This window comes from Leptopilina heterotoma, unplaced genomic scaffold (assembly GCF_015476425.1).
Source record: "Leptopilina heterotoma isolate Lh14 unplaced genomic scaffold, ASM1547642v1 Lhet_55, whole genome shotgun sequence".
In the NCBI taxonomy this organism is placed as follows: Eukaryota; Metazoa; Arthropoda; class Insecta; order Hymenoptera; family Figitidae; genus Leptopilina; species Leptopilina heterotoma.
The window spans coordinates 375,210-401,750 of NW_025111119.1; the positions used below are offsets into that span (position 1 = coordinate 375,210).

The 26,541-nt window shown below is 24.2% G+C and overlaps 4 protein-coding genes across 7 annotated transcripts in view; all 4 read right to left on the reverse strand.

Annotated features, from left to right (window-relative positions):
- Window positions 1-1,178: 1,178 nt before the first annotated feature.
- On the reverse strand, window positions 1,179-7,328 carry LOC122508673. Of its 3 annotated transcripts, none has more exons than XM_043622155.1 (2): window positions 7,237-7,306; window positions 1,179-2,875 (listed from the first exon to the last, which is right to left on the reverse strand). In XM_043622155.1, exon 2 carries the CDS (start codon window positions 2,819-2,821, stop codon window positions 1,319-1,321), a length of 1,503 nt encoding a protein of 500 aa, XP_043478090.1. In that variant the 5' UTR covers window positions 2,822-2,875; window positions 7,237-7,306; the 3' UTR covers window positions 1,179-1,318. The 3 variants fall into 3 exon arrangements, with proteins under 3 accessions (XP_043478090.1, XP_043478089.1, XP_043478088.1); XM_043622154.1 differs by lacking the exon at window positions 7,237-7,306 and adding an exon at window positions 3,476-3,565; XM_043622153.1 differs by lacking the exon at window positions 1,179-2,875 and adding an exon at window positions 4,440-6,626 and having other exon boundaries at window positions 7,237-7,328.
- Window positions 7,329-8,154: 826 nt separating this feature from the next.
- LOC122508676 lies at window positions 8,155-10,983 on the reverse strand. The gene is made up of 2 exons (XM_043622160.1): window positions 10,965-10,983; window positions 8,155-9,994 (listed from the first exon to the last, which is right to left on the reverse strand). The coding sequence occupies exon 2, from the start codon at window positions 9,972-9,974 to the stop codon at window positions 8,277-8,279; it is 1,698 nt and encodes a 565-aa protein (XP_043478095.1). The 5' UTR covers window positions 9,975-9,994; window positions 10,965-10,983; the 3' UTR covers window positions 8,155-8,276.
- A 653-nt stretch (window positions 10,984-11,636) lies between these two features.
- Window positions 11,637-15,543, reverse strand: LOC122508680. The gene is made up of 8 exons (XM_043622165.1): window positions 15,236-15,543; window positions 14,262-14,436; window positions 14,049-14,129; window positions 12,775-12,957; window positions 12,638-12,684; window positions 12,221-12,363; window positions 11,981-12,085; window positions 11,637-11,868 (listed from the first exon to the last, which is right to left on the reverse strand). Exons 2-8 carry the CDS (start codon window positions 14,385-14,387, stop codon window positions 11,675-11,677), a joined length of 879 nt encoding a protein of 292 aa, XP_043478100.1. The 5' UTR covers window positions 14,388-14,436; window positions 15,236-15,543; the 3' UTR covers window positions 11,637-11,674.
- Window positions 15,544-17,715: 2,172 nt separating this feature from the next.
- LOC122508661 (uncharacterized protein PF11_0213-like) overlaps window positions 17,716-26,541 on the reverse strand; it is a 30,877-nt gene continuing 22,051 nt past the window's right edge. The window contains exons 3-5 of one of the 2 annotated variants that reach the window (XM_043622138.1): window positions 24,433-26,091; window positions 19,729-21,885; window positions 17,716-19,671 (exon numbers count right to left, since the gene is read on the reverse strand). In XM_043622138.1, the coding sequence (XP_043478073.1) occupies window positions 18,004-19,671; window positions 19,729-21,885; window positions 24,433-26,031 (5,424 nt within the window). In that variant the 5' untranslated portion in view covers window positions 26,032-26,091 and the 3' untranslated portion in view covers window positions 17,716-18,003. Of the gene's footprint in view, window positions 21,886-24,432; window positions 26,092-26,541 lie in introns of both variants that reach the window. The other variant, XM_043622137.1, reaches the window with a different exon arrangement.

A 26,541-nucleotide genomic window follows, 5' to 3' on the forward strand; every position in this document is an offset into this window, starting at 1 on the left:
AAAAATAATTGAATTTTCGGGAATGATTTTGTTATTTATCGACATAATTGAATTGCTGTGAAAAATTCTAATATTTTTGTAAATAATTGAATTCTTTGAAAAAATTCAATTATTTTTCGAGGAATTGAAATTAAAATTTTAAGAATAATTGAATTATTGCGAAAAATGTTATTAAAATGTTTTAAAAAAATTGAATTTCTGTGAAAAATTTTGTTATTTTTTAAAATAATTGAATTCTTTATAAGAATTTTAAAAACATTGTTTTAAATAATTAATTTTTTCGAAATAATAGTAAATATTATGAAAATTTGCATTTTAAATAATTGAATTCTTGTTGAAAATTTTTATGTGTAAAATAATTGAATTATTCTATTAAATTAATTTAAATTAGATGAAAAATAATTGAAATTCTTCAATGATGAATATTTTTATTTTATGAAAATAATTGAATTTTTCAAAGATTTTTTATAAAATCCTTAAAATAATTAAATTTTCGGGAATATTTTTTTTTTCGACATAATTGAATTCTTTCGAAGAAATTCAATTAAAATTGTATTTAAAATAATTAATTTCTTTCGAACAATTTTATTAAAATATTTAAAAATAGTTGATCTCTTGTGAAAAATTCTAATATTATTGTAAGTAATTGAATTCTTCCAAAGAATTTTATTTTTTTTTTTTTTGAATAATTGATTTTTTTGAGGAATTGAAATTAAATTTTAAAGAATAACAATTCTTACATTTCTCGAGAAATTCCTGTAAAATTGTATTTAAAATAATTGAAATCCTGCGATGAATTTTATTATTTATGAAAATAATTCAATTTCTCGATTAATTAATTTAAAATTGTATTAATAATTGAAATTCTTCGATGAGTTTTTATTTTTTATAAAAATAAATTTTACCAAACATTTTTTTAAATAATTTAATTTTTATGGAAAATGTTATCAGTGAAAGTAGTGGAATTATTGTGAAGAATTGTGTAAGAATTTTGTTAATTAATTGATTTTTTTTAAAATACTATTTTAAATTAATTGAATTCATGTAAAAATTTTATTTATGGAAATAATTGAATTTTTTTTGAAGAATTTGATTATAATTTTTGAGAATAGTTTTTTGATTTCTAGTATTATCGGATTTAAAATTTTAAAGTAGTGGAAATTCTAAAAAAGACATTATTTTTTGGTATAAAATTCAAAATATTTATTTATACAAAACACGAAATATTAATATTAAACGTACATTCAATGACAACTGGATATAATAAACATGAAAAACTTCCATTAAATGAAAGTAACGAGTTTGTTCTTTTCTGAACTTAATAAGTTCTTTTCTTCTTACGTGCTGGAGTCTCAGTTTCATTTTCTTTATCTGAAGAACTGCCAATATCGCGGGATATTTTGCTTATAACTTCATTCTTCTTATTTAACTCATTGGAAACTTGTTTAAGTTTAATTTCCAAATTATTTTTCTCCTCGATTGTTGAATTTAACTTCTTTTGCAATTCATTGTTCTTATTTACAAGTTGAGAAATGTGTCTTCTTACAAACATGTAATTCTTATGGTCGAAATTTTCCAATTCGACTGTAACTTGTTTATTGACTCTTCCTTCCTCTTCTTCTTCTTCTTCTTTCTCTTTCGGTTTAAGAATTAAAAAAATGTCTTCATTTTCAAACGAAGATAACATACCGAACGGTGAATTTAATTGTCCCTCATAGAATTGAATATAATTTGGAAATAATTCCCGTTGGAAATGTTGCGCTTTGTAAAAATTTAATTTCGAATCGAAACGAAATACAACGGGACATTTCAATGTTTCCCATCTATTTAATATTTTGGAAATATTTTCTACTTTCAAATAAAAAAGAACATTGATTACTTGATCTTTGAAATTATCCTTAATTAGTGAAGAACTTTTCACTGACAATGTTCTACCTGAAGATTTACATTCTTTACAAAGTTGATAAATTTTAATATTGTCGTTTTCCTTATCGTCTTTTACAATAATTATTTTTAACTTTTTTATCTGCGGATTGAGATGCAGGAGAAATTCCCAATAATTTTCTTTTGTGATTGCGTGCTCGTAGGAAAGGGCATCGATGTGAATTGTCATTTCCTCTGGAATCGTGTCGTGTAGTTTTTGTAAAGCACTATTAATTTTCAAAGCTGTATCCATAAAGTTAATAAGGTCCATTTTCAATAATCTCGATTTTAAACATCTCTCCTTCATGTTACTTACTACATATGTGAGAGTAAGTGCGTCCATAACTTGATTTACTTCTTCTTCTGTAATACACGGAAAAATAGGAGACAAAAATTTCAAATCGATATTTAATTCTTCGGCGGTTTTAAGAATTTTTAAATATTGATTCATCACTTTACAATTCATACTGTGAAGTTCATCTTGTAGATGCTTTTTACAAAAACTTGCCACTGGACAATCAGGACAATTTTTTAAGTCCTCTTGTCTTGTTTGATTACAAACAATACACGCTCGCGGATGTTTCCACATAGCATATTCTAATAGACTCATAGGTCTTCCTAATTTATTTGTTACTTCAATGCCGATTTCTTCTTTTTCTTTTGTCCAAGCAGGTCCTTTTAAATTTTGAAGCTTTTCATGAATGTGTGACACTTTTTTCTCTATTAACAATTCTTTAATTACTTTGCAAAAACTTCCATGAACTGACAAATGTTCTAATCGATGATCCTCAGAGCAATAGCAAATCATTTTGCATCCACATCTTATTAATTTGTCTCTGGATTTACAAACATAACACTCATTCGGGAAAAACCTTTCCATCTTATCTGACGACTTCATATTTAAAGAATTTTTTTCCTGCGCAATTTATGCACAATCAAAATTTGCGAAAACCTGAAAATAAAAATTTTCTTTATATATTTTTTTAGAGAAAAGTGACGTAATATCGAAAATTAATAGTTACTTTAAAAAATGGTTAGAAGGGAAAAAGATAAATTTCTCTTTCCCTATAAAAAAAAGTATACAGACATTGCGAGAAATGCTCATTAGCTTTTTTTACGAAACAGAAAAAGAATTACAGATTTTTTCCCAATGTTTAAGGTTAAAAAAGGACTTTAAAATTTTTTTTAGCTCTTAGGTAAATAAAAGGGGTGAAATTAATGACATTTTTATTACTAAAAGGACGCTGAGGCTGAGCTTCGACGACAACTTCAGAGACTTAACAATTTTTATTGAATTTTCAATCTAAAATGTAGGGAAATAACTAAAAGTCTGAATTTTATTCACTTGTTAAAAGTTAAATTAATATTTATGAATTTTCGATTGACAGGCCGTGGAATTTTTAAGAATAGGACAATGATTACTGATACGGGAAAAAAACATGAGATAGAAAAGAACTCTTATTTGTATTTTATTTATATTTCTTTATCTCATGTGCTGTTTACCGAAATTTGAAAGAAAAAATTAAGTAAAGTTTATGAATATTTTACTTACAAGGCTCACACTTATAATAATATTAATAACATTTTGTTAAAAATCTGCGACAATGAACAATCTGACAGTGTTTTACTAACTTAGAATAAATACATGATTTAGAAGTGCAACTATTTGTCTACACGTAATGTTACAATCTATTGGGTCCTAGGACCCCTTTAAAGTAAAAGATGAATTTTTGAATAATAATTTAAAGAAAAGTAAATAATTTTTCAATGAATTTTAATTAAAAATTATAAACATGATTTTTTTCCAAAAAGTTAAAACGAATTCTACAAACTTTCAATGTTATTAGTTTTGAATGTATTTGAATTTTCGAAAATATGTAATTGAAAATATTGAAAATAATTGAATTTTAAAAAATTAGAATGAAAAAGAATTTTAAAAATTACTTTTTTCAAAAATATTTTAATACAATTTTTAGAAGTTAATTTTTATTAATTTTCATATTTATAAATTTACACTTGAAAATTTTTTATTGAAATTTTTGAAAATTCAATTATTTTCAAAATTTACAATTAAAACTCCTCAAAAGTTGATTTTCAAAAATTTTAATAATACTTGAAAAATTCAATTATTTTCAATTAAATTTTAAAAAATCTGAATTATTGAAAAATTTTTAAATTGTATATTTCAAAATTTAATTAGAAAAATCATTGAAAAATAATTTTTTTGAAAGATTTGTCTAGTTATACTTTTTACACTATAAAAATCGAAATAAATGGCATTTTATACCAAAAATGTAGTTTTTGTGGCAAAACTTGGAAGAAAAGTCGAAAAAAGTCGCAATTTTTGAAAATAAGTTTAAAAAAGTCGCATTTTTTTGAAAAAAGTCGAAAAAGTCATAATATCCGAGGCCTGTAAGAATAGTTAGATAATTATGCAGAGAATTTTAACAAAATTTTCCTAATTTCTAAAAAAGGAAAAAAACAATGATTTTTCATATAAATTTATTAGAACTGTAATGACAGTCATAATATTTAAATATTTTTATAAAAATACAATTTTAGTTTAAATATAAAAAAGAAATACAGAAACATTATTAGGAGTGATTGAATTTTTAATTCAAAACAGTGATACGAATTTTCTGTTTAACAAAAATAGAAATTCGATAATCATTCTTTGAAATCGAAGTAGAACTAATTGTATTCATTATAATACATCACATTTTTTTTTAACAATATTTGACAACTTTAATCACTGAAAACAGTAAACGGGGATAAAAAATAAGAAAGTAATATTTGAATTTTAAATTCAAATAAATTTAAAAACTAGACGATTCCTTTTAAAGAAATAAAAAACTAAATTTTTCAATACGGATTAAATGCTGTTATTTTCACCGTTTTCACACAATGAATCTGTGTCTTTAAGTTCAGTGTCCGTTGCATTGACAATATCGCGTAATATTTTGTTTATTAACTTGTTCTTTTTGTTTAAATCAAAAGAAACTTGATCAAGTTTTGTTTGCTGTTTCGTAACCTCATTGATTGATAAATTTAACTGTTGTCGTAAGCCTTCGATTTCGTTTTTGAGAAACGAAATGTGTTCGATTAGATATGATTGACAATTAAGTTTATCGTCCTTTTCGGCAATTTTCCTTTCTTCGCCATTTTGACCGCAATTTTCCTTATCGATAGATTTTGAACAATTTTTACAATTTTCAGTTTTTGATTTTTTACTCTTCTCTCCTTCCTCCTTGTCTCCGGGTTCGGAAATAGTTGCAAATGAACGTTTCGATGAAGATGGTGAAAGTGTCTCTCGATCTACGGATTTTTGTTTCTTATTCGATTCATTGTTTTTGTTTCTATCTACAAGAACTTCAGTTGTTGTATCAATATTTTTCTCGGTGATTTCGACTGCAGTTTTACAAGATTTTTGAGGTACTTTTTTTTCTTTATTTTCCTTTGATTGCAAAATTATGAAATAGTCTTTGTTTTCAATAGAGGATAATGTACTGAATGCTGCTTTTATTTGTCCCTCGTAAATAAATTCAAACTTTGCTGTTAAAAACGAGAGAAAATGTTCTGTTTTACAAAAATTGGAATTTGTGTCAAATCGCAAAATGACGGGACAATTAAATTCACTCCACTTATTTAATCTTTCAGAGATACTTCTAAGGTTGATTTGAACATAAAACAGAAGGTCCGGTTCTTGATATTTTTCCTCCAGCATGTAGTCTTCGTAAGTTTCTGACGAATATTCAGCAATCAATTCTTTTTCCTCTGAAATACAATTTTCACAAAGAGATGTCTTTGAATTGGATCCATTTTCAGATGAAGTGAAGACTATTTTTAATTTTTTTATCTGTGGATTTAGGTGCAGGAGAAATTCCCAATAATTTTTCTTCGTAATTGCGTGTATATAGAAAAGGGCATCGATGTGAATTGTCAATACTTCGGGAATCGTGTCGCGCACTTTTTGTAAAGCACTATTAATTTTCGAAGCTACGTCCATAAAGTTAATGAGGTCTATTTTCAAGAATCTCGATTCTAAACATTTTTCCTCCATTTTATTTACTTTATATGTGACAGCAAGTGAGTCCATAAGTTGATTTTCTTTCTCTTCTGTAATACACGGAAAAGTAGGAGACAGAAATTTCAAATCGACATTTAATTCTTCGGCTGCGTTAAGAATTTTTAAGAACTGACTCATCACTTTACAATTCATAGTGTGAAGTACATCTTGAGAATGATTTTCACAAAAACTTGCCACCGGACAATCAGGACAATTTATTAAATATTCTTGTCTTGTTTGACGACAAACGAAACACACTCGCGGATTTTTCCTCATCGCATTTTCTAATGGACTCATAGGTCTTTTTAATTTTTTCAATATTTCTTTATTGATTTCACTTCGTTTTGTTACCCAAAGGGATCCAGTTATATTTGTTAGCTCTTCAAAAATGTGTGACACTTTTTTCTCTATTAACAATTCTTTAATTACTTTGCAAAAACTCTCGTGAACTGGTAAATGTTTGAGTTGATGATTCTCAGAGCAATAGCAAATCATGTTACATTTACATCTTGTTAAATTGTCCCTCGATTTACAAACATAACACTCATTCGGCAAAAATCTTTCCATCTTTGATGACTTCATATTTTAAGAATTTCTTCCTCACACGATTTATGGAAGGATCAAAATTTTCGAAAACCTGAAAATAAAAATTTTCTTTTATATTTTTAGAGAAAAGCGACGTATTATCGTCATAAAAAGGTATCTTTTATCATCAAAAGTATCTCTTACGTATTATCGAAAATTAATAAATTTGGCTTCTCTTTCCCTACAGAAAATGTTGAGAATGTCGCGTTGAAAAAACATTTTTTCACGATAGGGCAATTTTCACGAAACCGAAAAAAATGGCAGAAGTTAAAAAAGGACTCTTAAATTTTTTTAGCTTCTTAGATTAATAAAAGAGGTGAATTATTAGTGACATTTTTATTACTATAAAAATAATAGAAAAATAATATCGAAAATGTAGAGAAATAACTAAAAGTCTGAAGTTTATTATCAAATCTAATATAATAAAATTGTTAAATTGGTATTATACACTACTTATTAAATTAATATTTATGAATTTTTGATTGACACTCCTTGGAATTATCAAGAATAGGGCAATGAATACGGTTACAGGAACAAAACATGAGGTAGAAATCAACTTTTTTTTTTATGTTATTTGTATTTCTTTATCTCATGTCCTGTTACCGATATTTGAAAATTGAAAGAAAAAAGTAAGTGAAGTTTACTAATAATTTTTTACTTACAAGGCTCACACTTATAATAATAACGATAATAACATTTTATAAAAATCTGTGACAATGGACAATCTGACAGTGTTTTGCAAACATAAAATAAATAGATGATTTAGAAGTGCAACTATATTTCTACACGTAATGTTATAATCTATTGGGTCCTAGGACCCCTATTAAGTAAAATTGCTTTTTTACCTTTTTTATTAATAAAAAAATGAATTAAATGAATTAATTAGTAGTATTTTCGATACTTTTTCTTTACAAATTTGAAAAACTTTGAAAATTAACAAAATGGCGGAAATTTCTTGAAAAACTTAATTTTTTCAAAAAAATAAATAATTTATTAAATAATTGAATTCTTATGGAGTATTTTATCAACAAAATTTAAAATAATTGAATTTTTTCATGAAGTTTAAAAATATTTTAAAAAATAATTATACATTTTTCGAGAAATTAGATTTAAATTGTATTATAAAAATAATTGAATTTTTGCGATGAGTTTTATTATTTTTGAAAATAATTGAATTATTGGGAAGAAATTTATAAAAAATTTGTAAATAATTGAATTCGTGTGAAATTTTTATTATTTATGAAAATAATTGAAATTTTGACAAAGAATTTTATCAAAATTCTTGAAAATAATTGAATTTCGAAAAAGAATTTGTATTATTTATTTTATAAAGATAATTGGAATTTCTTCTAAGAATTTTATTACTTTTGAAAATAATTGAATATCAGCTTTCATTTGTAGTTCAATTTAAAGATAGAAAAAAAATGTTTGTCAACTTGGCTGGAATTTTGCAGTAATTGATTTTCTTTATACAAAATAATGATTTTCATGAAAAAGGTTTTATTTTTTTGTATAAAATTTTTAAAAAATCAGTATGTATAAAATTTACAATATAATTATACTTATTCTACAAGAATAAAATTAACATTTTAATATACTTTCTGAATACAGAATTTTTTTTCAATGATATAACAAAAAATTGTTATACAAATTTAATGTGTTATGTAAAATTGACGAGTTTATTCTTTTTTAAAATGAAAATTTAAGAAATTCTTTTTTTCTTATAAACTGAATTCATTGTTCCATCTTCTTTATCTGAGAAATTTGCAATATCAAGTGTTATTTTGCTTATGTCTTCGTTTTTCTTTTTTAAATCGTTGGAAATTTGTTTGAGTTTTCTTTCTAAATTTATTTTCTCCTCGATTGTTGAATTTAACATAGTTTGCAATTTTTGCAATTCATTGTTTTTACTTGGATGATTAGAATTTTCCTCTCTTGCGAACCAGATATTTTTCAGGTCGAACTCAATTTCGAATGAATTTTCTCTATTTATTTCTCCTTCGCTTTGTTCTCTCTCATCTTCTTCTATTGCTTCTTCTATTACTTCTTCTTCCTTTACTTCTAATTCTGTTTCTTTTACTTCTGCTCCTTCTTCTTCTTCTTCTTCTTCTTCTTCTTCTTCTTCTTCTTCTTCTTCTTCTTCTTCTTCTTCTTCTTCAACTTCAAGAGGTTTAAGCATTAGATAAAAGTCCTTATTTTCAATCGAAGATAACATGCCGAACGGTGTATTTAATTTTCCTTCATGACATTGAGAATAATTTTTAAATAAATTCCAATGCGAATGTTTCGCTTTGCAAAAATTTGATTTCGAATCGAAACGAAATAAAATTGGACAATTTAATGTCTCCCATCTGTGTAATATTTCGTCAATATTTTTTATTTTGAAGTAAAAAAGAATGTTCGTTACCTTATTTTCAAAAGGGTTTACATTTCCCTTCAGTAACGAATAACATTTCACAGACAAACTTTTTCCTGAATTTCGACAATTTTCACACAGTCGATATTTTATAAAATAGTCATTCGTCTCGTCTTTTACGATAATAATTGATAACTTTTTTATCCTGGGATTTAGATGCAGAAGAAATTCCCAATAATTTTCTTTGGTAATCGCATGATCGTAAGCTAAAGAATCGATATGAATTGTCACTTCTTGTGGAATAGGATCGTAAATTTTCTCGAGAGAGAAATTAATTTTTGAACTAACGTCCATGAAGGTAATGAGATCAATTTTTGATTTTCTTGATTTTTGACTATTTTTTTCCATTGCGACGAGTTTGTGTGACCAGACGAGATCGTCTAAATAATGGACAATATTTTCTTTTTTAACGTAGGGAAAAATTATCGGTAGAAAGTCTAAGTCGATATTTAAATTGTCGGCGGTGTTTAAAATATTTATGTAACTATTCATAGTAGAACAATTTTTATCATGAACTTTGTCGGTTTTGTGTTTTTTACAAAAACTCACCACCGGACATCGTGGACAATTTTTTAATTCCTCCTGCTTCGTTTTTTGGCAGACGAAACAAATTCGTGGACATTCCCACATTGTGAATTCCAAAGGGCTCATATTTTGTCCATCTAATTTGTCGATTATGTCCCAGCGGACTTTAATTTCTTTGTTCTTTCGTTCGCCATCGGGGACTGGGACCAGAGTCTGGTAAATGTGAGATAATTTTTTTTCTTTTAGTAATTCCTTTATTGCTATGCAAAAACTTTCGTGAATTTCCAAATGTTCGAGTCGATGTTCCTCGGAGCAATAGGAAATCATGTTGCATTTACATCTTTTTAAATTGTCCCTCGATTTACATGTGTAGCATTCATTTGCAAAAAATCTTGCACTCTTGGACCAATAAACAGTGTCGTCATCATGATCCATTATTTTTTTCTTTTTAAAAACCATTTCCAATTAAACTAACGAATCTGAAAAATATATTTAAAAAAAATTATTTTTATTAATTGTTCGGTGTATAATTGGAAAATTATACGCAAATAAAACTCAATTGTCAACGTAACATCAAAATAAATTGTTTCTAAAGTTTTTTTTGATGGCGAGGAAATGTGTAAAATAAATAAATAGGGAACCATTATTATTTCATAATTTTTCTATAATTTTTGAAAGAATTTTAAAAGTCAGAAGTTTTTTTGTTAATGGAAATTTTTTTTCTGCGAATTTTTATTTCGAGATTTTTTCATAATTAAAATTTTATTTGTACAGAATTTTTACATTAGGTCATATTTTAATTTATCGAAATTTCCATTTGCAAGAATTTTTATTGAATAAAATTTCATTAAAAAAAAAAATTAAAATTTCATTAAAAGACCAATTTTGGAGAAGAATGTTATTTATGAAAATAATTGAATTGTTTGGAAGTATTTATCAAAATTTTAGAAAATAATTGAATTTTGTTTCGAAATATAATTTACTGTTTAAAATTCGATTAAAAAAATTATAGGTAAGTTTAAAATTTTAAAACGAAGTCTAAAAATATTTTTTAAGTTTTGAAATAAAAATAAACTTGAGCAATTTTTTTGAGGTTATGTTTATATTGAGGCAAAAACAAAACAATTTTAATGCGATTTAGCAACAATTTTAAGAATAATCGTCAAAGAAGACAAAAATAATTAGCAATCAAAGAAAAGTTATTCAAAAAATTTTTATTCTTTTTGTTCCTTTTATTCGTAAAAATCGGAAAAACAAAACGTAAACAATAAATTAGAAATCAAATGGAAAATTAACACTTTTTCCATTGCTTCTAAAAAGGTGTCAAAATAAATAAATTGAAATAATAAACTCAACAAATTTTGTATTCAGTTTTATTGAATATATAATTTGTTTTTACGTAAATATGGTAAAAGATATATAAAATTAGCTAATTTATATTTTACTTACAAAAAACAATCAACAAGTAAACAAAAATGAATAATAAAATTAATAGAACTTCACAATATTAGAAAATTGATTCTTACTCAGAGCCATCTACAGGGTGGGAATTGAAATTAAAATAATTTCCACCCCTTTTTTAAAAAAGACGCGCAAAATATTCGAAAATAGTAATAATAAAATGTCAAATTGTGACAAATTAAATATAATAAATAATATAATCAAGATAACAATTGTTTTTTACCAGTTTTTACTTAAATACTTTTTCTCTCTCTTTATTGTCTTATAATAAATTATTTTTAGATCAATAAAGTAAAAAGATGAAAAATATTAATAACATTAAAATATTTCTATTAATTTGTTATTTGAATTTTTTATTTAATTATTAAATTCTATTTGTATTATTAAAACTTCTATTTGCAAATTTGAACTTATAATTATTATTATTGAAAAAAATCACAATTTAATAATTTGGGTAATTAAAACAAATTTTCGTTTTTTAAAATTAAATTAAATTTCCTCCTTTTAAAAAATAAAAAAACGTTTATTTTTTTGTGGAAAATTTTTATTATAATAAATCTTTATATTATATAGTAGATAAAAAATTGCATAATTTGAAAAAAATAAAAACTATCAATACAACGGTAAGAATTGTAAATAAAATTTATAATAGAAAAAAAATTGTTTAAATGTAAAATAAATTATATTTTAGACGAAGATCATAAATAATTTTGTTTTTGTAATTCATCGGCAATTCTCCCTAAACACGAGCACAATTTCTCTTGCATTTCCATTTTTAATTTCATTTTTCTTTCATTTTGCTCCTCAGTTTTCTTCCATATATATTCCCTTAATTCCAATTCTTTTCGCTTCAATTCAATTCTCTCTCGTAATAATTGCAATCTATAATTCTCTGCAATAAATAATAGTTTGTTAATAACAAAAAGAAAATTAATTTCTATTAATTTTCCTAAATAGAAAAATCGAAAAGAAAATAATTAAAATTTCTAATTAGTTTTATTTACCTTTTTCTTCTGCTTTCTTTGAGTTTCTATTATTTTCCTCGGTTCCAATGAAAAAATTGTTATCCTCTAGTTCTTCTTCCTCTTCAAATAAATTATTGTCGGTATCTGAGGAAAGAAAAATTACTTTTTACATTAAAGAAAAAGAAATGAGAAAATATTGTTTGGAAATTACAAAAATTTCTTTGCAATTTCTTTACTGTTTTTTTTTATTGTAAAAATATAAATGAAAATCATAATTACTGTTAATTTTGGCTTTTTTGTAGTAAGCAGGAACGGAAGTATCAATTTTCCTCTTCATTTCACTCGTTGAGGGCGGTGAGAAATAATTCATTTTATTTCTCTCCTCATCAACTTCGAAATCGTTGAAAAAAAATTCATTTGTACTGAAAAGAAAAATTTCTTTTAGTTTTTTGAATTGAAATTAACTTCTTCTATATTTTATTCTTTTAATAATATTAATTATAATATCCCAGTAGTAGAGTCGACTCTCGAGAAATTAAATTTCAAGAGACATAAAAAAATTCAAATTTTCGAAGGTTTTATAAATATTTTTAGTATCAAAATTTTTTCTAGGGACGCAAAATCAGCATTAATTTATTGAAAATTTAATATTATCAAGTGTTTGGTGTAATAAGAATGTTATTAATAATTATTTACTTATTTTCGACTTCATTTTCCTGTGGTTCAGTCTTAATTTGTGAAATCTGAAAACGAAACAAAAATAATCAAATTATTATTATAATAAAAATAGTAATAATTTGTTGTGATTGAATTTAAATATGAATTTTATTTACCTCGTGTTCTTTAATCTCCAGCTCATTTACTTCTTCAGTTCGAAATCTTTCTTTAGGAACAAGGTGTTCAATTATAATTCTGTCCATATCACTCATTTGTACTTCTTCTCCATTCGGTATCGTTAATTGTTTTCTTCTGTAAAATTCTTTTTCAATTGACTTTCTCTTTAGGTCCGTCCAACTCTGTAATTATCAAAATAATTTAATTAAGAATTTATTATTATTCTCTTACAACAATAATAATAATAACACAGAAATTCAATTATTTTTATAATTATTAAAATTTTTTGCAGGAATTCAATTATTTTTAATCTACAAATTTAATAAAATTTCTTTTAAAAGAATTAATTATTTTTATAAATAATTCTTTCGCAAGGATTCAATTATTTTCATTATTTCAAAATATTCAATTATTCGCAGGAATTCAATTACTTATTAAATAAAATTTTTCGAATTCATTCAATTTCTTCAAAAATTTTAATAATTATATATTGTAAATAAAATAAGATAGAAATAATTTTTAGAAAATGAATAAAAATTTTCTCTACAGTTCAATTATCTTTTTGCAATGAATTAAATTTTTTCACGGGAATTCAATTATTTAGAAAAAATTTTAATAATATTGTATGCAAAATCCAATTATTTTCGTAAATAATAAAATTCTTCTTAGAAATTCCATTATTTTAAAAAATTTTAATAATGTTCTTCAAAAGAATTCAATTATTTTTTTAATTTTACCAAAAAATTAATTGATGTTCAAAAAACTTTTAGTAAAATTCTTTATAAGAATTGAATTATTTTAAATAAAATTTTTTTTAATTACCTCAAAAGAATTGAATTATTTTAAATAAAATTTTTATTAATTACCTCGAAAGAATTCAATTATTTGAAAAAATGTTAATGAAATTATTTGAAGCAGTTCAATTATTTTTCTTATAAAGAAAAATAACGTTAACCGTATTTTTCAATGATAAAAATTAGTTTCTTTTACAATTATTTCTAATTAGATTTTTAGGTTTTAGAATGTGAAATTAAATTTGTAAATTAATTATCATTTTTAATTCCAAAGAATTTTGTTTAATTAATTTTTTATCATTAGGATACTTCATCTTGAAAATATTGAATTAGAATTTTATTATATTTTAATATTCAAAACATTTAAAGCAGAGAGAAAAATTACTAATGAAACTAACTTCAAATTTCATTTTTTTTTAATGAAATATATAATTTTCTTTAAATTAATTTCAAAAATTGTTTTCGTTGAAAATAATTACCTTTTTCCAACCGTCGACATCTTTAATTGATCCGCCTTTCACAGCATTCAAAATATTCGCTAATTGAGCATACAATTGTTCCTGTAAATAAATATAAAAATAAATTACTGTTAATTAATTAGAAAGAATAATAATAATAATAATTAGTTATTATAAATATTAGTACATAAAATATTATTTAGATTATTTTTGGGAAAAAATTGAATAACTTACAGCAGTCTGTTTGTATTTATTGCCACTAACTTTTCCTGCAGCCAAGTCCCTATGTTGGAGCATAAATTCTAATAATTTCTCCTTTTGTTCAGCATTAATATGCTTATAATTTTTAATTGGAGCCATCGTTCTTTCAGTCTTTTTCTTATGATTATTATTTTCCTTAGAGCAGTCTCTGTAAAAGAAGGGAAAAAATGTCACTGAACTGAAATAAACAAAAGATAATATTGTTCCTGCACAGCGATATTTTTATTTTGTTTTAAATATTAGGTCAACAATAAGTAAAATCGTGTAAACACAACCTATTAATTAGCGTTAAAATTGAAAAACCCTTCATTGTATTTTTTCAATTTTATAATTAGTATAATATAGATAATAAATACCTAATAGTAATTAAAATTTAAAAAAAAATTATAATCTACTTAAAAACAATAATAATTCAAATAGAAAGAAATAAGAATTATTGTGTAAAAATAAATAAATAATAAATAAATGAATGAATAGTAAATAAAAATAAAAACCTGTGTAAAAATAATAATCAGAATAGAATACAATAAAAATTGAGTAAGTCAAACTAAATTAACATTATAAATATTATGTTTTTTTTAGAAAGAATAAAAAATATGTCAGATTTGTTATTTTTTTTAAGGAATGTTAGAGAAAATATTTAAAAAAAAAGAGAAAAAACAATCTCTGACATCTGTATTGTATGAACTTATATTCGACAATTACAATATCGATAACGTCACTTTCTATTTCACAGTAAACTAGAAAATAGAAAACAGTTTTTTTTCTCTCGCATATTTATACTATAAAAACTAACAACTGGATACCAAATATTTCCAATATTTCATTATTTCCAAATTAGTACTCAAAACAAAAATAAAACAAAATAAGAATTTGAAACTATAAATTTAAATTCTTCGAGAATTTTGTTTTTAATAAAGTTTGTTTTTATAAAATAACTGATTTACCTGCGTATTACATTGACGGAATAATCAACCAAGTCCTCCTTCTTCTCAACATGTAGAATAATAACAAACACACATCAGAGGAATCTTGATTCACATTTGTAAATACATTTTAATGGGAAAATTCGAGATATTTTCAGTAGAATGAGCACCCACTTCCTTTTATATTTCTAATAATTTTACCAATTTCTATCACAATTTAATAACTTAATTGATAATAATACTTTAAATCCTTACAAAAGATTGTACAGTTAGACATTACGGTATTGTAATGTAATTAAAAGTCGTCCACACCACGGGCACACTGACAAAAATCCACCTGTGAAAATGCGACGTCATGCGGAATTTATTCGAATTTCTTAGCGAACGTTGCTTTTATGGTAACAGTTTTCTTTTTCTTAATATAATGGATAAAGTAGATTTCTATTAGAAGAAAACTCGATTACCATCGTAATTTAAAAATTACTTTTTTAAAAGAGTAGAAAATTAATTAATTCCATTGACAAACTACGTCACGTTAATTTGAACTAATTTTTACCCCCCCCCCTCCTTCCTAGTCATTTTTTTTCACATTTCATAATTAAATAAGTCCCCTCCTCTAATTTAATTATTTATTGTTTTAATTTAATTTATTAATTTTTATTTTTAATCTTATTTAATTACTATTAAAATTTTAATTTAGAATTATATTTTTATTATTACCCCCCCCCCTCTTCCACCCCTAGAAGTGTGACGTAATTTCTGAAAATATAATTTATACAAATTTACAAATTGATAAAAATTTATAATTTTAAACATTTTATGTAAAAAGTTATATTTTTTAAAAAATACTTTTGACATTTGTTATTTAATTATTATTATTTACATATTTAATTAATAAAAGAGAAGACAATTTGTTAGTCATTGATTAAATAAGTAAAATTTTTACGCTTTTTTTAATATTCTTCCTTTCAATGACTATTGATGGAAATAAATAATTAAATTAATAAATAAATTTGATAAAAAATAATTATTTAACGTTAATAAAATTTTATTTACTCTCAATAATACAAGGCGCAATATTTACAGTGCCGCCCCTGTGATATTTGAAATTGACCAATGTGAATGTGCTTTCTTATTGCAATTTTCATAAAATTCGGGGAAAAACAATTGTAAAAACTACTATCAGGAGCGTAACTAGTCAACTAACTGGAGCCCTTAAAGATTTTTTATAATTTTGTTATTATTTATTTAAAATTAATTTTTTTTATTTATTTATTCAAAATTAATTTTGTTTATTTATTTATTATTTTTAATGTCTAATTCTGCATGAATGGATTTTTAATCACACATTAATTAAATAACAAGGATAAGAATTGAAATTTTGTATAGGTAATGAAAAAAAAACATTTTTTTAAAAATAAGTGGCAAAATTTTTGTTTTATTTTACTAATTCAATTTTTATTAATTAGTAATTTTATTCGTTTGATTAGAATTAATTTTTCGATAAACATCCTAAGTTATCGACTGTGAATAAATTAAAAGCAGAAAAAATAAATAACATAAATAATTATTTATTTATTATTATCAATGTCTAATTCTAATTATTAATTAATGCCTAATATTCTAATTTTAATTTTAATAAATAAAATTAATTAAATAATAATACCTGATGATAATAAATTTTTTTGAGTTATTTTTTTTTTTAATAAAATAATTTAAATTAACAACTAAAATATTATTATTAAATAAATAAAATAATAATATTAATCTAAATAAAAAAAATGTAATTCTATAATTAATGATTTTAATTTTTTCTGTTTCAGGTACTTCTCCATTTTTCATTGTTCTTCGGAAAAATAAACGTGAGTGAAATATTTATTTTTGTCGTAATTTAGAACTTAAGTATTAAATATTGAATAATTTATTTATTTTCAAACGTCTTTGGTACAAAATTTGTAATAAAAAAAATTGTAAATAAAATAATTTACAATTTAGAATTTCTAAATTAATAAAAATTATAAAAAATACATAAAATATAAAAAAGAAATAAAAATAATCATGAACAAATTTATAGAGATAATAATAAAAATAATAAATACAATTAATAAAAATACGTTAAACAAACAAAAAATATTTATTTCAAAAATAAATATTTTTTTAAACCTTTTTTTTTTAAATACATTTACCTTCTTTTTAATAAATAAATAAAACAAGAAAAAATAAAATATATTATTGAATTACCTAAATAAAAAATATTGTAATAAACAAAACAAATATTAAATAATATTTAAAATCTTTAATTTAATTCTAAATATTTAATCAAAAAGAATGGAACAAATAAATGAGAAAAAATGTATTAAAATAAATAAAAATCATTTTAATTAATTCTTTAAATACTTAACCAAATTAATGAATCAAAGATTAATTTTCTAATAAATACTCGTTACGAAAAAAAAGTATTTTAATTTATTTTTCAAAGTCAATCTAAATAATAGAAACAATTCCTTTTGTGTATTGTAAAATTTATTTCTTTTTAATTCAAGTAAAACTTTTTACAATAAGAGAACAATATTTTTAATAAAATATAAAAAACATGCCGTAAGTACTAAAATTGTAATGACGATTTTTAAATAACACATTTTATGCGTTTACAAGACAGTGAGTTAAACTCAATTACAATTATTTTGAAAATATAAAAAGTAGTAAATTAAAAAAATTAAAAATTAAAAAAAGTAAAAAAAAGTAAAATTTAGAACAATTTTGCATTGTTAAAAGCAATTTTTCGTTTTTTATTTTTTCTCGACAACGGGCCCGAAATTCTCCTCAATTGAAACAAGAGCTTTTTTTATTAAATTATTACCATCAATAATCGTTGGATAAATATTTTGGAAAATTAAAATTTGCTTTCTTAAGTTTTCAATGACAGTGTTCGCCGAATTTAAATCGTCCTGTAATTTTTCAATTTTCTTCTCAAGAGATGAATTTTGTTCCTTTAATGATAAATCCGGTTTATTTTCGAGTTTTTCGATTAAATTCATAAGTTCGATTTGAAGTGATGCATTTTCACCATCTGATAATGAATCCAATGACAATGATTCACTTTCGGAATTTTTCACTAAAATATTCGTTGTTAATTCTTGATTGGAGTTTTTATTTTCGATCTGATGAGATGAATTTTTTTCATCCTCTGACAATGAATCCGGTGAAAGGGATGCTTCGAGTTCTATTTTCGGTTTCTTCGATTCTTGTTCTACTTTTTCGTCGCGATGGTGATTGGATTTTGAAATTTTGTTGGTTAATTCGATATTTTTTGTTTCATCGTCATCATCGTTGGTCCTTTTTATACTTTTTTTTAAGAGATCTACAAATTCTTTGTATTTTTCTTCAGCTGCAGTTTCCTCTCCGTTTTTCTTTTCTGGATGTTTTTTCTTTTCTACATTTTCTCCTCTAAATTCGCTGTTTTCTTTTTCAATTTCTTGTTGTTTTTTTGTCTCTATTTCTTGGTTTTTGATTTTCTCCACTTCTTTTCCTTCGTCGTTTCTATTTTTAAAATTCGCCGGAGTTATTAAATTTTCCTGTTCATTTTTCTTTTCTTGATTTTTCGCCTTTTCTTTACTTTCTCCTTTAATTTCATTGTTATTTTCTTTTTCAATTTCTTGTAATTTTTTCGTCTCCTTTTCTTTATTGTCGTTTTTCTCCACTTTTGTTCGTTCGTCGTTTCCATTTTTCAAATTCGCCGAAGTTATTAAATTTTCCTGTCCAATTTTCTTTTCTTGATTTTTCGCCTTTTCTATACTTTCTTCTTTAATTTCACTGTTATTTGCTTTTTTGATTTCTTGTGATTTTTTCGTCTCCTTTTCTTTATTGTCGTTTTTCTCCACTTTTGTTCCTTCGTCGTTTTTATTTTTCAAATTCGACGGAGTTATTAAATTTACTTCTTTCTTCTTATCTTCTTGTTTTTCTCCATTTTTTTCTCCTTCGATTTTTAATGATTTTTTCTTCTCATTTTCTTTGCTGTCGATTTTTGTTTTTCCTTCGTTTTTATTCTTCAAATTCACTGGGGTTATTAAATCTTCTTTCTTCTTTTCTCCATTTTTTACTTTGTTCTTTCCTCCTTCGATTTTTTGTGATTTCTTTTTCTCTACATTTTCTTTCTTGTCGATATTTTGCACCTTTGATTTCTCTTCGTTTTTATCCTGTAAATTCACAGGATTTTCAATAATTTCCTCTTCTTTTTTCTTTTCTTGATTTTCCCCCTTTTTGATATTTTCTTCTCTAAAATCACTGTTATTTTCTTTTCCGATTTCTTGAATTTTCTTCGTCTCTTTCTCTTCCTTGTCGATTTTTTCCACTTTTGTTTCTTCTTCGTTTCCATTCTTCAAATTCATCGGAGTTTTTATATTTTTCTTTTCGTCCATTTTTCCTTGTTTTTCTCCCGTTTCTTTATTTTGTTTCACAATTTCGATGGTCTTTGGAAATATTTCATTTACTTTCGAAACATTTCCTTCTTTTACGAAAAGTTGTATTTTCAAAAATTGCGAATTTTGTTCCGATTTCTTTTCTTCTCTAGCTAAAAATTCCTCGATCGCAGTCACTTTCGTTGAACTTTGTTTCAAATTATCATGAATTGAAGATTCTCGATTATTTTCTGTAGATTTGAAAATTATTTCTTCCAACTCGGATTTTTCGATTTTTTCTATCATCGCAAATAGCGACTTTTCATTGCTGTCGATTTTTGAATTTACTTCTTTTTGTTTTTTTTCCTTCGATTTCAATCCATTCTCCTTCGGTTCACAAACTTTTGCTTTCGGATCGATATTATTTTTTGGCGAAATTCCAATCGATTCGGAATTCTTTTCCTTTGATTGCAATTGTTTTTTTGAATTTTTCTTCGATTCGAAATTATTTTTCGAGGAATTTTCCCTCGACTTGAAATCATCTTTATTCGTCGGTTCAAAAGTATTTTTCGTATCAATTTCCTTCGGTTGAGAATCAATTTTCTGTGAAGACAAATTATTTTCTCTGGAGATTTCATTTGATTCGGGAATTTTTCCATTCGATTCGAAATTATTTTTTGTTGAAATTTTATCCGAAACTTTCTTCTTCGGCTCCAAATTTTCTTCCATCGAAATTTCAGTTGCGGAAATTTTTTCTTCCTTCAATTTCAAATTATTTTCTCCAATAATTTCACTCGACCCAGAAATATTTTCCTTTAATTTAAAATCATTTGTTGCAGATTTTTTATTCGACTTTGAAACTTTCTCCTTCGGCTCCAAATTTTCTTTCGACATAATTTCAGCTGCGGAAATTTTTTCTTCCTTTAATTTCAGATTATTTTCTCCATTAATTTTACTCGACCCAGAAATATTTTCCTTTGATTCGAAATCATTTTTTGTAGATTTTTTATTCGACTTTGAAACTTTCTCCTTCGGCTCCAAATTTTCTTTCGACATAATTTCAGCTGCAGAAACTTTTTCTTTCTTTGATTCCAAATTTTTTTCTGTAACAATTTCACTCGAGACAGAAATCTTTTCCTTTGATTCGAAATCATTTTTTGTAGATTTTTTATTCGACTTCGGAACTTTTTCATTTGATTTCAAATCTGTTTTTGTCGAAATTTCAGCTGCGGAAACCTTTTCTTCCTTCGATTCCAATTTTTTTTCTGCATTAATTTCACTCGAGGCAGAAATCTTCTTCTTTGATTCGAAATCATTTTTTGTTGAAATTTCAGTCGATGCACAAACTTCTTGCTTCACTTCTTCTTCCGTTGAATTCGCCAAATCTTGAAAATCGTAGCCAAATAAATACTCATTCGAATACAAAACTCCCTTTGTTTCAAAATCACGTTCCGGCAACAAAGAAACAAATGGATTTTCCTCGAAAAACTTGTAATTCAAATTATTTGCAGAAAAGATCCTGTGAATTTTCTCCGCACGTTCTTTTGTCCCAGCCGTGAGAATTAAAGGAACCTGCAATTTTTTCAAACCTAAAATTGCTTTTTCGGAAAATATTTCCGATTTCGTGGATTTCTTCTCTAAATTACATCCAAAAATAATGTCCGGTTTGATGAATTTTTCACTCGACGAATATTTCTCGTAATTTACAGCGTGACCTTCAATTTTCAAATTTATCTTCATTTCGGAAAAATTGTTGATTGGAATTTCGGGAAAATCGATAAATTCTGAATCGATAAATATCAATTTTAGTGAAGCAAGTTTTTCCACGTTGAAAAATAGAAATGTCCAGAGGAATTTCTTTTCAAAATCTTCAGGTTTTTCTCCGATTACGTGAATTGTCATTGATGATTTGATTGGCACGTTCATTTTCTCCAGTGCGTAAATTAATGTGATTGGCGATGATAGAAAATTGGAGGTGAATAATTTCTTCGTTGTAAAATCACCTTTCACTGTCATTCTATTGTCTGATGGTGCATTTAATAATGTCATTCCTGATAAATTTTCGTTGAACATTTCATCGATGAAAATTTCTTCCAGTAGAGAAAACATTGTAGCTACGAAGTTTTTCATTGTATTTTCATCCGGCGTTTCATTGAAGATTGAAAAATTGTCATTTACAATCGGCTGTCTCGTTGACATTTTAAAAGCAATTGACAATTCGCCACATGCTTTTTTGTGTTCTGGATCGTTTTTGTGCTTTTTGCACAAGAATACCTAAAAAAAGAAAAATAATCAACAAAGAGTTTAGCAATATTAAATCTTTATAAGATTTTATCGAGGAAATATTTTATTTATCGAGGATTCGGATTTTAATTACAATTTTTCAAAAGACTAATTTTTTTCATAACTAATTTTCGAAATTAAATTTTACACTCAAAACTGGAATAATAATTTTTGTTAAATAAATATTTAAAAACTTCTTTTTTCACGAGAATTAATATATTTTAAATTATAAAGAATTTTATCAAAATTTTTGAAAATAATAACGAATAAATTTTTAAAAAAATTTTGAAACACATTTTAAATAAATAAATAAAAGTTGTGAATTGCACTGAAGTTTAACAATACAAATTTAGACCACTTGAAAAAGCTGCAAACATGAAACTTGAATTAAAAAGAAATTTGTGAAATGTTTAATTAACAAACAAAGTAAAATAACAAATTTAATAAAAAAAGAAAAAAAAAATTCTACAGAATAGTAGAAATTTCAATTAACAATTTTTCGTGTAATTGAAATATTTAATTAAAAAAACAGGATAAAAATAACAAATTTAATAAAAAAAACCAACTAAAAAGAAGAAATTTCAATTAAAAAATAAAATATCTCGTAAAATTCAAATATTTAATTAAAAAATACGATGAAAATTATTTAATTTAACTAATTAATTTATATAAAAAAAAAACAAAAATGAGAAATTTAAATTTAAAATGTTTCATTCTAATTGAAATGTTTAATTAGAAAACAGAATAAAAGTTACAAATTTAATTAATATTAAAAAATAATTCATTTATATAGAATCAGGCTTCGTACTCGATAATTAATTTTAAATTTCTTATTTTATATAAATAACTTTATCAATATTTTTTTAATTGAATTCTTCTAAAGAATTTTCATCAAAATATTTAAAATTAAGAGAATTTTGCAAAAAATTCAATTATTAAAAATAATTGAATTTTTCCGAAGAATTTGATAAATTATGAAAATAATTGAATTCTTTCTTCTTGAAATTTCATGAAAATTGTATTAAAAATAATTGGATTCTGCAAAGAGTTTTATTATTTATGAAAATAATAATTGAATTCCTGTAAAATTTTGTTATTATTTATGTAAATAATTGAATTATTGCGAAGAAATTAAAAAAAGGTAAATAATTGAATTCCTGTAAAAATTTTATTATCTATTAAAATAATTGAATTGTTATATGAAAAAATTTTATTAAATTAGTAGATATGAAAAATAATTTAATTTCGGAAAATTTTTGAAAATAATTTAATTTCGGAAAAGAATTTTATTATTTATAAAGGTAATGGAAATTTAGATGAGAATTTAACAAATCTTTTGAAGACAATTTTCTGCGAAGAATTGTATTTCTTTTGAAAATATTTTATTTCTTGCAACAAATTTTATTAACATTTTTAAAAATAACTGAATTCCTGAGAAGAATTCTATTATTTTCAAAAATAATTGAATTCCTGAGAAGAATTCTATTATTTACAAAAATAATTAAATTTCTGAGAAGAATTCTATTATTTACAAAAATAATTGAATTCTTGCAAAGAATTTTATAATATTCTTTTTAGATAATTTATTTTTTGGGAAAAAATTTGTGAAAATTGTGTTTTAAATAAATTGAATTTCTGTTGAAATTTAATTATTTAAAAAAAATAATTGAATGCTTGCAAAGACTTTTATAATTTTTTTTCCAAGTTGAATTCTTTTGGTAAATTTTTTTATTAAAATAAAATAATTTAAATTCCGTCGTAATTACATTTAATTTAATTTTTTATTAAGTCAAGAAATTGAATTTTAGAGAAGAATTTTATTGGAAAATTTGTGAAAATTGTGTTTCACATAAATTGAATTCCTGTGGAAATTTTATTGTTTACAAAAATAATTGAATGTCTGCAAAGACTTTTATAATTTTTTTTCTTTTAAATTGAATTCTTTTGGGAAATTTTCTATTAAAATTGAATAATTTAAATTTCCTATCAATTATTTAATTTTATTTCCTATTAAGTTAAGAAAAAATATTCAAAAATTTAACTAAATTAATTTAATTGAATAAAAAAAAGGGAGTTAAAAATTAGAAATAAATTCACAGAAAGTTAGAACTATAAAGAAAAGGATAAAAATTCGAAAAATTTAACCAATTTTTAAGAACTGAAAGACATTTTAATTTTGCAAATTAATAATAATTTTATCTAATAAAAAAAATGGGATGAAAATTAGAAATTAATCAATTTTTATAGAATGAAAAAGAAATGAAATTAGAATTATATTAAGGACTCTGCCCGTATAAGAATCTTAAATAAATAAATAAATATTATTATAAATAAATTAGAAATTTTAATAATGAATTTAATTTTTTCTAACTAAGTGGAATTAAATAAAGTTGGGATATTTTTAAATTCGTTAAATTTAAATTTAATTAAATTCATGAATTTAAAATTAATTTATTAATTAATTAAATTTAAATTTAAAAATTTTAAATTCAATTTTCTTTTTCTCTTTGTTTTCAATTTAAATAAATTGTTTCTTACCCCGCATTCGCAATTCTTCAGCAAACTCGCATCGATCTCGTGACAAATTCCACAGGCTCGCGGAAATAGAAAAATCTCCTCCTCTTCCTTCGTCAATTTTCTCTTAATCCTGATTTCTGCATTTCTAAGTATTTCTAGTCGCATCTTTATCCAATTTTCTTCGTCCATCGCTAGTTTAGCCGCCCCGTGAAACAACTGCTTCCCTCCTTCAATTTCCTTCCGCAATCGACAAATAACATCACACAATTCGCTGTGATTAATTTTGTCCTGATTTTCATGTTTTTTATCGCAATAGTAAACAACTCGACATTGTTTACACTGCAATTTTCCCTCTTGTTTCTTGCAATAATGACACAATTGCGGATAATGTGAAGAAATTTTGATCGATTTTTTCTCATCATTTGGCTTGAGAATTGCCACAAATAGCGAATGTCGAAAAAATACCTCTGGATGTAGTTTTAGAAGCGAAGAATAGTCATTGTAATTGTTATAAACAATTTCGTAGTTTTTAAACTTTGTGAGAAACAAATTAACTTCGGCATTGTGAACATCTTGACATGATGATGTGATTACAATGGGACACGGTAATTTTTGTACAGCATTCTCATCTTTTTCACCATTAAAGTTGAAAATATTTTGAATAATTTTCTTCTCCTCCGATGGAGAACTGCTGAATATTGCAATTAGAGTCGGTTTCTCGTACATAATCGGATTGCGTTCAATTTGAATGGTTTTTTTCTTCATTTTACAGTCCTTGCAGAGATTGATTTTCAATTTTTCCGCCGATGGCAGTTCATCTTCAATGTAGATTATTTCCAATGTTTTCACTTCGGGCAGTAAATGTAGAAGAATTTCCCAAAATTCGAAAGCAAATATTGTCCATGGACAGTGTCGGGATTTTAAATGAATCTGTACTTTCGATGGTATTGTGGAAAATAATGTTCTCAATGAACTACAAATTGTCAATGGAATACTAAAGTATTCCGAGAGTAGAATTTTATCCTTAGCTGAAATTTTTTCCTTTGTGAAAGAATCGAAAAAATCGATCATCGACTTTGGTAGAGAATCGTCTTGTTTCATGTCCTTCATTCCTTTTAAAAATGAATTTATTTGTGATTTAATGTTAGAATTCGCATCGAATTTAAATGCTGTTTCTCTAGTGATTTCGGCACTTTGAATAATGCAAAATCTCTCGTGAATATGACTCGATGGATGCAAATCGCAAAAACTTGCGATTAAACACTTTTGGCATGTTTTTAACTTATCTTGATTTGCCTCACGACAAATGAAGCACAAACGTGGCTGTGCGAGAAGCATAAGTTCTTGTGCATTTAATGGACGTTTTAATTTTGCCTCGACTTCGGCAATAATTCGACATTTTTCTTCAAAAAATTCTGCTTGGTCCATATTTTCGTAAATGTGTGATTTTCCCTTTGCTTTGAAAATCTCGGTGATTATTTTGCATAATTTTTTGTGCTCTGCACGATGTTCCATTTGATGTTCCTTGCCGCAGTAAGAGATCATTCTGCACGATGAACATCTCTTGAGTTTTTTTGTTTCGCCACATAAGTGACATTTTATTGGATGATGAGTCTCCATTCTGGATGACCAAAAGGGTCGCAGTTTTTCTTGAATCGACTTCGCTTCGAAGATTTTAAACTGAAAATAATTTAATAATTTTATTATTTTGCCAAAAATGTACAAAGTTTTCTTTTTTTTTTTTTTTACAAATTAAATTAGTATTTTGTCGAAACAGTTAAAAATTTAATTTTGTAATTTCAAAGAAAAATTCAGTTAAACTTTTTCAAAAAAATTAATTCTACAGTTAAAACTATGAAAAATTCGAATTTTCGAAGATTTTAGTTTGAAACATTTTCAAAATTTAATTATTTCTAAAAATTCAGACTAATGCTTTTAAATATTCAATTATCTAAAATTTTGACTAAATTATATTTTTAAATCAATCTTTATTAGAAAATTCTACTAGAATTCAAGTATTCAAAAACAAAAATTATTGATTTATTATTAAGATTAATTATTAATTTATTGAATAAATTGAATTTTCATAAAGAATTTCATCAACAAATTTTTAGATATTTGAATTATTTT

Bases quoted from the DNA above. Each gene is read 5' to 3' on its own strand.
- LOC122508673 (XM_043622153.1), bottom strand. From the start codon at position 6,571: ATGAAGTCATCAAAGATGGAAAGATTTTTGCCGAATGAGTGTTATGTT.
- LOC122508676 (XM_043622160.1), bottom strand. From the start codon at position 9,974: ATGGTTTTTAAAAAGAAAAAAATAATGGATCATGATGACGACACTGTT.
- LOC122508680 (XM_043622165.1), bottom strand. From the start codon at position 14,387: ATGGCTCCAATTAAAAATTATAAGCATATTAATGCTGAACAAAAGGAG. The intron at 12,958-14,048 runs GTAATTATTTTC...TGATAATTACAG, and splicing joins ATGTCGACGGTTGGAAAAAG to AGTTGGACGGACCTAAAGAG. The intron at 11,869-11,980 runs GTAAATAAAACT...TATTTATTGCAG, and splicing joins AAAGAAAGCAGAAGAAAAAG to AGAATTATAGATTGCAATTA.